This window comes from Anomaloglossus baeobatrachus, chromosome 6 (assembly GCF_048569485.1).
Source record: "Anomaloglossus baeobatrachus isolate aAnoBae1 chromosome 6, aAnoBae1.hap1, whole genome shotgun sequence".
Taxonomy (NCBI): domain Eukaryota; kingdom Metazoa; phylum Chordata; class Amphibia; order Anura; family Aromobatidae; genus Anomaloglossus; species Anomaloglossus baeobatrachus.
In genome coordinates this window covers 558,115,503-558,133,435 of record NC_134358.1, presented here as the reverse complement: position 1 = coordinate 558,133,435, position 17,933 = coordinate 558,115,503, and the positions used below count along the sequence as shown (strand labels likewise).

At 43.0% G+C, this 17,933-nt stretch overlaps 1 protein-coding gene across 1 annotated transcript in view; it reads right to left on the bottom strand.

Moving 5' to 3' along the window:
• SCIN (scinderin) overlaps nucleotides 1-17,933 on the bottom strand; it is a 135,665-nt gene that overhangs the window by 117,435 nt on the left and 297 nt on the right. Inside the window, exons 1-2 of the mRNA XM_075315716.1 lie at nucleotides 17,273-17,933; nucleotides 4,600-4,754 (exon numbers count right to left, since the gene is read on the bottom strand). The exon at nucleotides 17,273-17,933 is cut by the window's right edge and continues 297 nt beyond it. Of these exons, the coding sequence (XP_075171831.1) occupies nucleotides 4,600-4,754; nucleotides 17,273-17,465 (348 nt within the window). The 5' untranslated portion in view covers nucleotides 17,466-17,933. The remainder of the gene's footprint in view (nucleotides 1-4,599; nucleotides 4,755-17,272) is intronic.

The following is a 17,933-nucleotide window of genomic DNA, read 5'->3' as shown; positions in this document are numbered from 1 at the left end:
AAGACGACGAATTGTGTTTCTACCAAACAGTTCTACTTTGGTTTCATCAGACCATATGACATTCTCCCAATACTCTTCTGGATAATCCAAATGCTCCCTAGCAAACTGCAGAGGAGCCCGAACATGTACTGGCTTAACCTGGGGAACATGTCTGGCACTGCAGGATCTGAGTCCCTGGCAGCGTGTTGTGTTACTGATGGTAGCCTTTGTTACGGTGGTCCCAGCTCTATGCAGGTCATTCACTAGGTCCTTCCATGTGGTTCTGGGATTTTTGCTCACCATTCTTGCGATCATTTTGACCCCATGGGGTGAGCTCTTGCATGGAGCCCCAGATCGAGGGAGATTATCAGTGGTCTTGTATGTCTTCCATTTTCTTATTTTTTCTCCCACAGTTGATTTCATCACACCAAGCTGCTTGCCTATTGCAGATTCAGTCTTCCCAGCCTGGGGCAGGGCTACAATTTTGTTTCTGGTGTCCTTCGACAGCTCTTTGGTCTTCACCATAGTGGATTTGGAGTGTGACTGATTGAGGTTGTGGACAGGTGTCTTTTATACTGATAATGATACAGGTAATGAGTGGAGGACAGAGGAGCCTCTTAAAGAAATTACAGGACTGTGAGAGACAGAAATCTTGCATGTTTTTAGATGACTAAATACTTATTTTCCACCTTAATTTGCAAAAAAATGTTGCCAAATCAGACGCGGTGATTTTCTGGATTTGTTTTTCCTTTTGCCTCTCATAGTTGTGGTCAGCTATGATGTCAATTATCTCATCTTTGTAAGTGGGAGAATTTGCACAATTGGAGGCTGACTAAATACCTATTTTCCCCACTGTATTTAAATAAAGTTAGTTTTATTCACCACAAAAGTAGCAAAAATGTTGCAAAAAAAAACCAAAACGCAGCATTTTTTCACTTTTATTGATTTCAATGACAAAAAAAAGCAGCAAAACCGCTGGAAAGAACTAACACGCTGCTACTTTAAAAAATGCAGCAATTTTCCATTTCAGTCAGGAAAAAAAGCGAGTGTAGGAGATTTCTGAAATCTCATAGGTTTTGCTGGTATTGTAAAAAGCAGCTTTTTATTTGCATAAAACCACGTTAGAAAACATGCAAAAAAAATGCAGCAAAAACAGCAAAGTGTGAACACAGCCTAAAACCTTAACAAGCGCCTGATGTATCTCTATGCCAGATCGGTCCTTTAGTTGGTCCGTAAACTAATATTTGCATTTGTTTTCCTTTTCTTGGTGACTGAGAAAAACATTAGGTCCTATAGAACTCGAATTGGCAAATTGGTTCCATGATTTGGCTGAGTTAATATTTGCGTTTGTGTTCTGTCTTTTCGGCAAATATCTCAATAACCCTTTTGTATAACATTTTTATTGAGTAGGTATTAGAGACCCCCCCTTACCCCGGAAGATGCGGAGTTAGCTACATTGCAAATTCGGGGCAAATTGGTAAAGTTGCATAAAGAATGGAAATCACATAACAGAAATTCCTTTTTATATATAAACTGTAGACATGAAAAAACTAGTAGTATTTACTAATATTTCTGTATACGAATATTTAAGCCCCTCTCCGGTCTGGCCTAGGGATGCTCTAATCTGTTCCCATTATTATTAATATAATATAATATATAAAGCTGAATGTGTGTAAGTATGTATGTGTGTGCGTGTGTGTATGTGTGTGTGTGTGTGTGTGTGTGTATGTGTGTGTATGTGTGTGTGTGTGTGTGTGTGTATGTGTGTGTGTGTGTGTGTGTGTATGTGTGTGTGTGTGTGTGTGTGTGTGTATGTGTGTGCGTGTGTGTATGTGTGTGTGTGTGTGTGTGTGTGTGTGTATGTGTGTGTGTGTGTATGTGGGTGTGTGTGTGTGTGTGTGTGTGTGTATGTGTGTGTGTGCATGTGTGTGTGTGTGTGTGTGTATGTGTGTGTGTGTGTGTGTGTATGTGTGTGTGTGTGTGTGTATGTGTGTATATGTGTGTGTGTATGTGTATATATGTGTGTGTGTGTGTGTGTGTGTATGTGTGTGTGTGCATGTGTGTGTGTGTGTGTGTGTATGTGTGTGTGTGTGTGTGTGTATGTGTGTGTGTGTGTGTGTGTGTATGTGTGTATATGTGTGTGTGTGTGTGTGTATGTATGTGTGTGTGTGTATGTGTGTGTGTGTGTATGTGTGTGTGTGTGTATGTATGTGTGTGTATGTCCGGGATTGGCATCTGCACCGTCGCAGCTACAGCCACAACATTTTGCACACTCACACGTCTGGACCCCGAGAGCGTCATAGGCTATGTTGTGAGGCAAAATTTTAACCCCGCGTGTTCCAATTTACCAATCAATTTTGCCCCTATCTACATAATGGGGAAAAAGGGAAATGAAAAGTGTATCCGCACCGTCGCATTTACAATCACGAACTTTTGCACAGACGCCTCATGTGACCCAGGGAACATCGTAGACTATGTTTTGACAGGAAAATTAATCCCCGCGCTTTACAGTTACTCTCCAAAAAACATGCCTCCATTAAAGTAAATGGAGCCTGGAACTACAGGTTATTAGTAGGAGCTGTGATTGGTTGCTATAGGAACAAAAGACATTCATAGTATAAGAAGCTTATATGTGAGATAATAAGATGTTGGCGGGTAGACGGATAAAGAGAGACAGACAGAGACAGACAGAGACAGACAGGGAAAGAGACAGAGAGATAGAGACAGACAGAGAAAGAGACAGACAGAGACAAATGGTGAAAGAGACAGACAGAGACAGATGGTGAAAGAGACAGACAGAGACAGACGAAAGAGACAGACAGAGACAACGGTGAAAGAGACAGACAGAGACAGACTTGGAAAGAGACAGACAGAGACAGACCTGGAAAGAGACAGACCTGGAAAGAGACTGACCTGGAAAGAGACAGACCTGGAAAGAGACAGACCTGGAAAGAGACTGACCTGGAAAGAGACTGACCTGGAAAGAGACTGGCCTGGAAAGAGACAGACCTGGAAAGAGACAGACCTGGAAAGAGACAGATGGGGAAAGAGACAGATGGGGAAAGAGACAGACAGACATGCAGACAGGGACATAGACAGGCAGGGGAAGGAGGAGACAGCCAGAGAGACAGACAAAGATAGATGGGGAAAGACAAAGACCTTGATAGAGACAGACAGGGAAAGAGACAGAGAAATAGAGACAGACAAGGAAAGAGACAGACAGAGACAGGCAGACAGGGAAAGAGACAGACAGGAAAAGACACAGACAAAGAGACGGGGAGACAGACGGGGAAAGAGACAGACCTGGGAAAGAGACAGCCCTAGAAAGAGACAGATGGGGAAAGAAACAGAGAGATAGAGACAGACAAAAAAAGAGACAGACAGAGACAGGCAGACGGGGAAAGAGACAGACAGGGAAAGAGACAGACGGGGAAAGAGACAGACCTGGAAAGAGACAGACCTGGAAAGAGACAGACCTGGAAAGAGACAGACGGAGCACATTACTTGGCCAATTTAGTTAAATCTGTGTGGAATATCTGTGGTGTTGAGATATATGTTGTGAAATGCTTCTATTAGCTTAGTTTTTGCCTTTTAATAATTACATTTCTATCTATTTGTTTTGTGGTGTTTGTGTGCAGAATACATTTTTGTTAATACATTCTATTTTGTTAACAACAGTTATTAACCCGGGCGAAGCCAGGTAGTACAGCTAGTAATATAATATAATTAATCCCTGCACAGGCACAGAGGGTGAACAAGTTTTGGCCCCTACTGTCCTAATTTAGGGGTAGTATAATGTATTTACAACTATAATTGCTGACGTTCTAGAATACATAGAGTATCATTTAAAGATAAGCACATTTTTCCTTATGGTAGTAGTGGTATGGCTGTGTAGATGCTTCTTCCCCAATAAAAATGACACATTTTATGCAGAGATCCGATTTGCCAATCAGGAGAAATCTAGTGTTGAAACCAGGAAGTGCACAGGGGGCGTGTCAGTGCACTTAAAAGAAGCATTCCGAGTGCACTGACACGCCCCCTGTGCACTTCCGGGCTTCTATGCTAGATTTCTCATGATTGGCAAATCAGATCTGTACAAAAAAGGTGTCATTTTTATCGGGGAAGAAGCATCTACACAGCCGTACCACTACTAACATATGTAAAAGCTTTTTTTTTTATCAAGGAAGAGGCTATATTAAACTTATTTCAAATATATGTATTAGCCATGAAGTTTTATACTCATTATGAATCTTCTTTTTGGCAATGCCATATACTTATGGACCAGATGGTTGTTTTAAATAAGGTGGGGGAGGGGTTAGTTGATAAGTATGATAAAGTCAACTGTTTGGCTTAATGATCCATATGGTCCAACTGTTTCCTGAAGTTCTTTGGGAAATTGGAGTTTGGGGGGGTAGTTTCATGTCACAGCTCCTATTGTTTGCACTAGCCTACCACATTTATGGCTTCCCATTGATATATAATAATAAAAGAGACCCAGGAAAGAACAGATTGGGTTCTAGCCCGTCCAGTCTTCCCCTGAAACTTTTGATTTGACCACTTGAGTTAGTGAGAACCCCAACTTTAGGATTGATGTAGGAAAATGAATTGACTTTATCGTACCTTATACTTGATCCCTCCTTTAAAATATCCAACAAACACTCCGGATTCATATCCTTGTATTTCTCTGTACTGAATGGGTTTTCCTCCAAGGTAGTCATCCAGTTGCACGGTGAAAATGGCGGCTGAGGTGCTTTCGTCTTGGGAGCATTCATTCCCTAAAAAGGAAAAAGTTGAAATAATATTAATGAAAATCCCTCAAGGTGGATAAATGGACAGAATGTCTGCACATTTACAGAGAGTGGTGATACAATTTAACATGGTACTGTTAGTATATGACAAGTTATTTGTAACTTAACGAGGTCCTGTCACACGCCATAAATATATGATATTTCCCTGGTGTAAATGCCGCTGTTCTCCTGAATCCGGCGATGATTTTATTTTGTCCCTGCTCCTCTCCCTTCCTGAGATATGACCCATTCTTCCTTGTATATAAATTTTGTCCTAATAGCCGGAAGGGTGTGGTCCTCTCAAAGGCTCCCATAGAGAAGATAACCACGCCCACTGCTTTAAAGAAAGGGTGTGGTCCTCTCAAAGGCTCCTATAGAGAAGATGACCACGCCCACTGCTTTAAAGAAAGGGTGTGGTCTTCTCAAAGGCTCCCACAGAGAAGATGACCACGCCCACTGCTTTAAAGAAAGGGTGTGGTCCTCTCAAAGGCTCCTATAGAGAAGATGACCACGCCCACTGCTTTAAAGAAAGGGTGTGGTCCTCTCAAAGGCTCCTATAGAGAAGATGACCACGCCCACTGCTTTAAAGAAAGGGTGTGGTCCTCTCAAAGGCTCCTATAGAGAAGAAGACCACGCCCACTGCACTATAAAAAGGGTGTGGTCTTCTCAAAGGCTCCCACAGAGAAGATGACCACGCCCACTGCACTATAAAAAGGGTGTGGTCCTCTCAAAGGCTTTCATAGAAAAGATGACCACGCCCACTGCACTAAAAAAGGGTGTGGTCCTCTCAAAGGCTCTCACAGAGAAGATGACCACGCCCACTGCACTAAAAAAGGGTGTGGTCCTCTCAAAGGCTCTCACAGAGAAGATGACCACGCCCACTGCACTAAAAAAGGGTGTGGTCCTCTCAAAGGCTCTCATAGAAAAGATGACCACGCCCACTGCACTAAAAAAGGGTGTGGTCCTCTCAAAGGCTCTCAATGGAAACTATGCAATACTTCATTTCTTCTGTGATGATGCGGCAGAGAAACCTATAGAAAGGCTTCTCCTATTTGTGATCAGCTTTTATAAATATATATATATATATGGTGAAATAAGTATTGAACACATCACCGATTTTCTAAGTTTTCCACTGCTGCTCGTTTTTTTTTATTTTTATGTATTTATACAATGTTCTAAGTAAATATATTTCTATAGGTGCTATTGACATGAATTTCTCACCAGATATCTGTAATAACTCATCCAATCCACGGAAGCAAAGAAATCAAACCATAGTTATTTATAATTTAAGATACATATAATAATGAGAAATGACACAATGAAAAGGTATTGAACACGCTTACCGAAATGTATTTATTACTTTATGCAAAAGTCTTTGTTGGTGATGAAGCTTCCAGACAACTCCTGAAACAATGCAGGCAACACTAACCTGCATTGCTCAGGTGGATTTTAGCCCATTCTACCACACACACACTCCTCACATCCTGCAGGTCCCGGCTCCTTCTATGAACTCTACTTTTATAAAAACTACTTTTTATAAAAACCTTTGTGGCGATGAATCTTCCTGTATGAAGACACTGGTCGCCTGCATTGCTCAGGTGGATTTTGGTCCATTCCTCCACACACACACCTCACATCCTGCAGGTCCCGGCTTCTTCTATGAGCTCTGAGCTTTAGTTTCTTCCATACATTTTCTATTAGATTCAGCTCCGGTGATCGGCTCACATTCTAGTAGATTTATTTTCTTCCTCTGAAACCAGTTGGTAGTCTCCTTGGCCGTGTGTTTGGGATCATTGTCTGCTGAAATGTTCACTCTCGTTTCATCTTCATCATCCTGGTAGATGGCAGCAGATTTTATCCAGAATGTCAAAGTACATTCATCTATACATTCTTCCTTCCATTATATGACATTTGCTAGTGCCATATGCTGAAATCAGCCCCACACCATGATGTTTCCACCTCCACACTTCACTGTTGGTGGTTTTGGGCTGATTTGCTTTTTGGCCTCCAAACATGGCGTGTATTATGACATCCAATAGTTTTGGTCTCCTCTAACCAGACTGTATTCTCCCAGTATTTCACAGACTTTTTTAAATGTTGTTTAGTAAACTTTAAACGTGCTTGACCCTGCTTTTGGTTCAGCGATAGAGTCTTGTGTGGTGAGCGTGCATACTGGAGCATGCATACAGGAGTGTGCATACAGGAGCGTGCATACTGGAGCGTGCATACAGGAGCGTGCATACAGGAGCGTGCATACTGGAGCGTGCATACAGGAGCGTGCATACTGGAGCGTGCATACAGGAGCGTGCATACAGGAGCGTGCATACTGGAGCGTGCATACAGGAGCGTGCATACAGGAGCGCGCATACTGGAGCGCGCATACTGGAGCGTGCATACAGGAGCGTGCATACAGGAGCGTGCATACTGGAGCGTGCATACAGGAGCGTGCATACAGGCCATGGAGGCGGAGTTCATTACTTATTATTTTCTTTTAAACAATTTTTCCTGCTGATCCCAGTTCTTTCTGTGGCTCTTGTGATCATTTTTTTCACTCCTCTATCTGAAATCTTGCGGGAGCACCTGGTCACAGCCAGTTTATGGTGACATGATGTTCTTTCCACTTACGGATAATTGCCCCAACAGTTCTCACTGGAACCTTGAGTAGTAGAGAAATTCTTCTGTAACCAATGCCATCAGTATGTTGTAACAATAAGATTGTAAAGTTCTTGGGACAGCTCACTGGTATTACCCATCATGAGATGTTTCTTGTGTGGCTCCTTGGTAATGAGACAGCTTTTTATAGGCCATCAGTTGAACCAGCTGATATTATTTTTCACTAAGTGTCAGGATTGGTGTCTAATTACTGATTTCAGCTGGTGTCAGGACTTTCCAGGGCTTTTTCTCCTCTCTTTCATTATGTATTCAATACTTTTTCCCTGCGTCATTTCTCATTATTACATATAATTTATGAACATCTATATATTTTTCATGCGATAATAAAATACCTGAATTACACTGTGCTGTGTCCTAATAATAAACGGTCACTTCATCCACCAACCAAATAACAGTTACGCAGTACCCAAATGGCAGCTCCACACAATGCCCAAATAGTAGCAGTAACTAATCCTGTGCCTAAATAATACCCCCACACCATGCACATATTGTATAATCATATAGTAACTAAAACACAGCTCTTCAGGGACTAAGTACAATAATAGCAAAAAAATCTTCAGCTTCATGCTGTGATTGTGTCACGTGTGGTCTTATTATATCGCCAAACAGTGCACTCATCAATGAATGTAGTAAACTCCCTGCCACTGACTGATAACAATAGATTGTTATGCTCCATTTCTGTTCATTCTCGTCATTCTTGTGACACCGGTTGTTGCACATAATTTGCACAACATAGAAGGGGAAGGGGATTTATCTGCTCTCTACCGCTATCTGACTTCTAAGAACTCATTTCTTGCATCATGTCACGGGGACAGCACATCGTCTGGGGCTCCAACTCCTTAACCCATCATCTAATCTAAGTCTTATTTGGACACTCTATGGTAGCATTATTTATTGAGCACTCTATGGTGATATTATTTATTGAGCATTCTATGGTGGTAGTATTTATTGGGAACTCTATGGTGGTAGTATTTTTGGACACTATATGGTGGTGTTATTTATTGGGCATTCTATGGTGGTAGTAGTTTGGGACACTCTCTGGAGGTAGCATTTGTTAGGTACTCTATGGTGGCAATATTTGTTGGGTGCTCTATGGTGGCAGTATTTATTGGGCACTCTATGGTGATAGTATTTATTGGGCACTCTATGGTAGTAGTATTTATTGGGCACTCTATGTTGGTATTATTTATTGAATAGTCTATGGTGGTAGTATTTTGGGACACACTATGGTGGTGTTATTTATTGGGCTCTCTATGGTGGTAGTATTTATTGGGCACTCTATGGTGGTATTATTTATTGAATAGTCTATGGTGGTAGTATTTTGGGACACTCTATGGTGGTGTTATTTATTGGGCTCTCTATGGTGGTAGTACTTATTGGGCACTCTATGGTGGTAGTATTTTGGGACACTCTATGGTGGTAGCATTTTTTAGGTACTCTTTGGTGGCAATATTTATTGGGTGCTCTATGGTGATAGTATTTGTTGGGCACTCTATGGTGGCAGTATTTATTGGGCACTCTATGATGGTAGTATTTGTTTGACACTTTGTGGTGGCAGAAATTATTGTGCACTCTATGGTGATAATATTTCTTAGTTACTCTATGGTTGGAGTATTTGTTGGGAACTCTATAATAGTAGTATATATTGGGCACTCTATGGTGGTAGTATTTTTGCCCTCTATGGTGACAGTAATTATTGGGCACTCTATAATGATAATATTTGATGGGCCCTTTATGGTGGCAATGTTTATTGGGCACTGTATGTCGCCAGCATTTGTTGGGCACTGTATGGTGGCAATATTTCTAAAGCACATTATAGTGGTAGAATTTTGTGGCACTCTGTGACGGTAGTATTAGTTGGGCTTTTTATAGTGGCAGTATTTTCCGGGCGCTCTGTTGTGCTATTCTATTGGGAACTCTTTGGATGTACAATTGTTTTGATTCCTTTTGAAATCTTAAAATAAGCTGGAGGCGTTCACTGCTCAGGACACAATTTGCATCAATATGTAACTCATGACTGCAGGACAAGGTGGTGACTTTGCATTTGATTTCTCTGCATATTCTCGGCTCATGGACTGTGCCCCAAGACAGTGCGAATGTCCAGGGGTCACAATTCCAAGTAATTTGCAGAGTCGGTGATTATTGTTTATGGCAGTCGGGACCTTTCACAATTATAGTCACTCGTATTGTGTAGGGGAGGCTTTATTGCAGCAAAGATAGTGCAACACGGCACGAGACCGGCCGAGAGCGGAGGACAGCGGTTATAATGAATGATACACGAGTGGACACTAAAAATACATACCTGACAACCGACGAGTGACATTAGGGTGCCTCCACAATTGTAACCCCTAAACCAGACCCCCTTAACAAATACAGACCCTAGACCAAGACAACTAAATAAAAGGAAACCACAGACTAGACCCCCCGGCTAATACAACCTAATATAGACCCCATAAAAGACCCTCTACAACTAATACAAAAGACCTTCTAAACTAATTCAGAGACCAGACCCCCTGCCCTAAACTAATATAGACCCCAGACCTGACCCTCCAAACAAGCTCAGACCTGAATCCAGACCCCTTAACCTAATATAGACCCCAGGCTAGTCCCTCCAAACTAACTTAGATCCTAGACCAAGCCCCCTAACTATTATAGACCCCAGACCAGACCCTCCAAACAAGCTCAGACCTGAATCCAGACCCCTTAACCTAATATAGACCCCAGGCTAGTCCCTCCAAACTAACTTAGATCCTAGACCAAGCCCCCTAACTATTATAGATCCCAGACCAGACTCTCCAAACAAGCTCAGACCTGAATCCAGACCCCTTAACCTAATATAGACCCCAGGATAGACCCTCCAAACTACCATAGATCCCAGACCAGACCCCCTAAACTAATAGAGTCCCCAGACCAGACCCTCCAAACTAACTCAGATCCTAAACCAGGCCCCTAACCTAATATAGACCCCAGGATAGACCCTCCAAACTAACTTAGATCCTAGACCAAGCCACCTAACTATTATAAACCCCAGACCAGACTCTCCAAACTACCATAGATCCCAGACCAGACCCCTAAACTAATAGAGTCCTAAGACCAGACCCTCCAAACTAAGCCACCTTTTAACTCAGATCATAAAACCAGGCCCCTAACTAAGATAGACCGCAGAACAGACCTTCCAATCTAACACAAATCCAAGACCAAACCCCCCCAAACTAACAAAGACCCTAGACAAGACCCCCCCAAACTAACACAGATCCCAGACCAGGCCCCCTACCTGATTCAGACCTTGGACCAGACCCCCCAAACTAACACAGATCCCAGACCAGGCCCCTTAACTAATACAGACCTTAGACCAGACCCTCCAAACTACCAAAGATCCAAAACCAGGCCCCCTAAACTAATATAGACTCCAGATCAAACGCGCCAAACTAACTCAGACCCCAGACCAAGCCCCATAAACTAATATAGACCCCAGACTAGGCCCTCCAAACTAACTCAGAGCCCAGACCAACTAATATAGAGTCCTGACCAGACCCTCCAAACAAACCCAGACCCAAGGCCAGGATTCCCAATTAATATAGACCCCAATCCAGACCCACCAAACTAACTCAGACCCCAGACCAGGCCCCATAAACTAATATAGACCCCAGACCAGGCCCCATAAACTAATATAGACCCCAGACCAGGCCCCCTAAACTAATGTAGACCTCAAACCAGGCCCCCTGAACTAATATAGACCCCAAACCAGACCCACCAAACTAACTCAGACCAGAGACCAGGCCCCATAAACTAATATAGACCCCAGACCAGACCCCCTAACCTAATGTAGACCTCAAACCAGGCTCCCTAAACTAATATAGACCCCAGACCAGACCCTCCAAACTAGCTCAGATTCCATACCTGGCCCCCTAACTAATAAAGACCCCAGACCATACCCTCCAAATGAGCTCAGATCCCAGACCAGACCTCCTAAACTAATATAGACCCTACACTAGACTCTCCAATCTAACTCATACCCCAGACCAGGGTCCCTAAACTATTACAGAACTAGACCAAACTCCCGTAAAAATGAGTAATTCATATCCAAGACCAGATACTCTGAACTAAAACAGACCCTAGACCAGAATTATTCAAGACCCCAAACCAGGCCCCCGAAACTAATACAGAATTCAAATCAGACTCCATAAAACATGTTAGAATCCTGATCATAGCTCGGAATAAATTCAGACCCCAAATAGACCTCCAAAACTTACATAGACCCCAGACCATAGCTCCTATACAGACCCCAGACCAATCTCCTACTCACAAACTTTAGACCAGCCCCCAGCCCCACCACATTATAGATACCATGTGCAGATTCTAGACCGGACCCCTAAATATCAGGTTTATTTAAAAAAAAAAAAAAAAAAAAAAAAAAACAACGCACACATTTGTGTATATATAGCAGAAATGACAAGTTCCGCTCTATATCTGGATGTATATATATAATGCACTAATGGCTCCGCTTGTATATACACCCTCTCCTCCTGAAGCTTTTGTCTACACTGCACTCAGTGCATTACGACGGAGGCCATCCGTCATACAGGGTCGCTCAGTATCACTGTATACAGTGGATGGTTAATGCGCTGAGTACGGCATTTCCCTTCGCCGTTCCTTTAAGAGCGTCTCGTTAATGACTAAAAGGGGAATCTCTGGTCACAATTCTTAAATGATTTCTTGGCTCCGTGCCGAGTCTTTACCCGTATCTCACGGGTGCCAAGGCCTCATCTTCGGAGATATAATTATAATGCAGATTCTGAAGTTTAGAAATAAAATTCCAGTATTCTCACAGCCCCGGACGCTGAGATACGGGGCGCTGTCTGCAGGGGTCTCACAGTATGGAGAGAGGGCACTATTCTTGGGCTGTTTTTGTTTTTTTACTACCATGTGATTATTCAACAGGGATTGGAGGGGTTAATTAAAATTGAGACCTGGCAGATCTGCTACAATGTTACTGTAGCCAATGAAAGAAAATCCTTGGTGACTGCAATGTTTATCCATAACAAGGGCAGAGTATGGGCAGAGAAATCAGCTCTACATTGCGAGGAGCCTGCAAACAGCTCCTCATATCTCAGCTTCCGGGACATGACACGGTGATCGGGGAGAGCAGAGGATCAGGGCTCCTAGACTAGGGTTACAATAGCTTTCCCTTATCTCAGAGGTACCTCTGAAGGTGAGGATGTCTGAGCCGCCTTCCTGGCCCTACTCCATGAACAACCCTGATCTTAAGGGTGCTTTACACGTTATGACATCCCTAACGATATATCGTCGGGGTCACGGTGTTTGTGACGCCCATCCGACGTCGTTAGCGGCATCGCAGCGTGTGACAGCTAGGAGCAAAAATCGTTGATCGTTGACACGTCACTCCTTTTCATAATATCGTTGGTGTTGCATGCCGCTGGTTGTTTGTCGTTCCTGAGGCACCACACATCGCTATGTGTGACACCGCAGGAACGACGAACATCTCCTTACCTGCGTCCACCGGAAAGGAGGAAGGAAGGTGGTGGGCGGCATGTTCCAGCTGCTCATCTCCTCCCCTCCTCTTCTATTGGGCGGCCGTTTAGTGACGTCGCTGTGACGCCGAATGCACCTCCCCCTTGAAGGAGGGATTGTTCGATGTCTCCAGCGACGTCGCTGAACAGGTATGTCCGTGTGACGCTGCCGTAGCGATGTTGTTCGCTACGGCAGCGATCACCACATGTCGCAAGAATGACTGGGGCGGGTGCTATTGCTTGCGACATCGCTAGCAATCGCTAGCGATGTCGTAGCGTGTAAAGCACCCTTTATACCCCAGGGTAGGTCGGGACAGGAGCGTGATAACACCAACAGAGGTAGACAAACAGGGAGAACCAAAACTCTAACTCACAGCACGCTCACACAAGAGTATAAGTCATTCATCCACTTTAATAAGAGATAAGGAGGAAAATAGGAGCAGGGAGGAAACAACAAAACAAGGGGTGAACTCCACAACAACTCTACGCACAATGCAATATACAGAAGTTAGGATCAAGCTGGGGGCTCGGACCTGGCTACCATTAAACCTACCTCCACAGGGACTCAAGTTTGAGTGCCAGCCTAGAGGCATCAGTCCTGCCATTACATACCGCATGACAGGTATAAGACAATAAGCGGTAAGGAGGAAAATAAGACCATGGAGGAAACAACAAGAGGATTCCACAACAACTACAAGCACCATGCAATATAATCACCAGCAGGACTAGGACACAACAGCACACAGATCAACACAGAAATAAGCTATAGTCAGCATAGGAAGACAGATTCCACCATCTTAAAAAGGTGGGGAGTAAACTTGATAGGCTTCTAACAACATGTGATCCCAGAGGTAACCAGCAGGCTAGTAGAGTTAACTCTTGCTAACTTGACCATTAATGAGCACACAGCTGGTCGACACCCGAGCCTGCATGAAACACCAGAGAAACCACAGTGTGGAGTGTCAGAATCTGTAGTTTGAACAGCGTCTGACACTCAGCGAGTTTTGAGCAAAACTCCATGTTTGCAAGTGTGATGTAAAAGAAGTTTATGAAAGTAGATGATAAGATCACAAACAACAATCAGAGAACTCAGTGGTTAGAGTTCACTTTTCCTGCACTGCCTCCACTGGAGAAAAAAGGAATTACATATTATTATACAAATCTTGGGTTGAACATTAGGGACAGATGGTGCCTACAGGACCAATAGTGCTTATTTTTGAGCTTCCCATTGTACATTCTGCATCATAAGCTGACTGATGCATGTAGTGACAACCTCCATTGTGTGGCACTCATAGAGTTGTCACTTCCCTTCCCCCATTGCAAAATCGTTGTATAGAGATATATTAAACAGAAGAGGAGGAAGTGATGGAACTTGATGCTTATATAAACTGACCTTCTCTGGTCCTATAGCCTATAGGGAATGTTTAGCTACGAGGATGGAGTTTAGTTCTCAGGACCCCTCTAAATTATATAAGGTCACCAACCAAATCTGGAGAAACTCAAAACGCTGGAGGACAGCAGAAAGCTTCAGATGCTAAAAATGAATATCGATAATATGGTCCTCTTCCTCTGTTAAAAGGGGTTGACGAAGATTTAAAGGGTTGTCATACTTGTAAAGATTTCTTTTGAAAAGTCTCAGATTGGTATTAAAAATCCAAGATAAATAATATTCAGACCATCAATCCTCTATGACTTCTGTCCCGCCACTTTCTGGCCTCTACTTCCTCAGGTCCTTCTAGGAAACTGGAAATGGACCATCAAGCAATCACTGGCGGCATTGGTGACTGTGACATGCCTCCGCCAGTGATTGAGTTAATTGAGGACCTGTAGCTATGTTAAGTTTCCATTATCCAGTTTTTACTTTTATTTTATTCCTCTTTTTGTCTTGAGTATTTCGCTTTTTTCTTTTTTAAAATCCGCCATACGGTTACAGAGATATGGCTTTTAATTTGGTGATAATTTTGATGGTCTTTACTCATAGGATAAATAGTGCAGAGGAGCCTATAGACACGCCCATGAGGAACTATATTAATTAGCACTAAACAATTAGGTCTATATCATTGTAACCGTATAGCTGATTTGAAAAAAGTGGAATATTCAGGAGAGCGGTGGGGATGTAATAAGAGCAAAAATTAGATCTTGATACTTTTGACTTGGTGACAGGTTTTTTTTTAAAAAATTGATCAGGGAGCCCCTTAGACCTGAAAAGGAACAAAGGACAAGCAAGTTAAAAGTATAATTTCTAGTATTTTTATGTTTTGACCTTTTTGGAATAGTCAGTGCTTCCTTTAAAGAGGACCTGTCACTTTCCATAAACATATAATTTTTGTACCTGGTGTAAATACAGAGGAGCCTGTAGACACGCCCCCGAGGAACTATATAAATTAGTATTAAACAATTTGGCCCATATTATAGGAACCATATAGCTGATTTGAAAAAAATAAAAAGTGGAATACTCAGGGCAGTGACGGGATGAAATAAGATTAAAAACTGGACAATTTTGACAGGTCTTCTTTAAAAGGGACCAGGGAGCCCCTTAGACCTAAAAAGGAGCGGAGGATGAACAAGTGAAAAGTATAATTTCTAGGATTGTTATTCTGTTTTGCCCCTTTTATAAAAGTCAGTGCTTTCTTTAAAGAGGACCTGTCACTTGCCATAAACATATAATTTTTGTACCTGGTGTAATTTCAGAGGAGCCTATAGACACGCCCCCGAGGATCCTGTGAGTGACTATATAAATTAGCACTAAACAATAAGGCCCATATCATAGGAACCATATGGCTGATTTGAAAATAGAAAAAAGTGGAATACTCAGGGGAGCTGTGGGAATGTAATAAGAGCAAAAACTGGACACTTTTGACCTGGTGACAGGTCTTCTTTAAAAGGGACCACGAAGTCTCTTAGACCTGAAAAGGAGCAGAGGATGAACAAGTTAAAAGTATACCATAATTTCTAGGAATTTTATGCTGTTTTGACCTTTTTGGAACACAGTGCTTTTTTCTTTAAAGAAGACCTGTCACTTGCTATAAACATATAATTTTTTTACCTAGTGTAAATTCATAGGAGCCTATAGACACGCCCCCGAGGATCCTGTGAGTGACTATATAAATTAGCACTAAACAATAAGGTCCATATCATAGGAACCATATGGCTGATTTGAAAAAAGAAAAAAGTGGCAGGGTCTTTAAGAGAAAAGTTCAAGATCACACCCACTTGGCTAATTAGACTCAATTTACATAAAAGGAAAAAGGGGCCACTGTAAATGCCGATGTTCTCCGGAATCTGCCGTTATTTTTATTTTGTTTCTGTCCCTCTCTATTCCTGAGATATGGCTCCATCTTACCTGTGAATAAATCTAGTCTTGGTTGCTAAATGGGCATGGTCTTTAAAAGAAAAGTTCAAGACCACACCCACTTGGCTAAAGAGACTCGATTTACATATAAGGAAAAATGGGCCACTGTAAATGCTGCTGTTCTCCGGAATCTGCTGCTATTTTTCTTTTGTTTCTGTGCCTCGCTATTCCTGAGATATGGCCCCATCTTACCTGGGAATAAATCTAGTCTTGCTAGCCAAATAGGCATGGTCTTTAAGAGAAAAGTCCAAGACCACACCCACTTGGCTAAATTTACTAGATTTATATATAAGGAAAAAGGGTCATACCTCAGGGACAGAGAAGTGCAGGAAAAAAACAAAAACATCGCCAGAATCAGGAGAACAGCGGCATTTACACCAGGGGAAAAAAAGTACATAAAACAGCGCCACACATGTCCTCAGGTTGTGTATGGTATTGCAACTCAACTTTATTAATGAAGAGCGGTTTTGGAAAAAAGCAGTTATGTGTTTCTAATTATGGACAATCCCTTTAAATCATAGCAGCTAATTGCATGATATTATGGTAATGCTGACAGTAATAACACCGGGGGAAATAATAGACTCAAATTTAGTAAACACGAGATAATGAAAACTATAATTCTGGTTGAGTCTGGCGTCTCATCCGCAGCGCCCCGTGATGAAGCTCATTATCCCGGCTCTCCAGTTAGTACATGCCCAATGATAAAGCTATTGTCACCTCCGCCTACACCTGACAGGTGAGCACCTTACCCTGCGGACATAGCAGAGAGGAGTTTGTCACTTGTTATATCTCATATGTGATGTTCACATCCCATTGATGTGTCAAAATCTCAACTTAGTGCGTTCTTCACTGCTCCCGCGAGTCATGCACCATCCCGGCTCTGCTACATCTGTCATGCATTCTTATTAATATCCAACCCATTGCCAGGAGCCAATAATGGCAGAACCTACCCAGCCAGAAGTGCAGGTCGTAGAACTTGCTGCTATTCTTCACGATGGTGTGGAGGACCAGATAAGCGTCTCCGACGTAGAAGTTGCCATATAGGTTTTGGGGGACCGGGGCCAGGTCCATTTTCTCGATTCTCCATATCTGGAGTCCAGACTTCTGTCCAGCATTGGCGAACTCCTTGTGATAGAGGACCATAGTGGATGCAGCGAAGGGCGAACAAAGGCACAGAACTTCTGGAGCAGCTGCTGCGCAGAGTCAGCCCCGCAGATATACAGCAGCCCCAGGAAAAGGCACAGAACTTCTGGAGCAGCTGCTGCGCAGAGTCAGCCCCGCAGATATACAGCAGCCCCAGGAAAAGGCACAGAACTTCTGGAGCAGCTGCTGCGCAGAGTCAGCCCCGCAGATATACAGCAGCCCCAGGAAAAGGCACAGAACTTCTGGAGCAGCTGCTGCGCAGAGTCAGCCCCGCAGATATACAGCAGCCCCAGGAAAAGGCACAGAACTTCTGGAGCAGCTGCTGCGCAGAGTCAGCCCCGCAGATATACAGCAGCCCCAGGAAAAGGCACAGAACTTCTGGAGCAGCTGCTGCGCAGAGTCAGCCCCGCAGATATACAGCAGCCCCAGGAAAAGGCACAGAACTTCTGGAGCAGCTGCTGCGCAGAG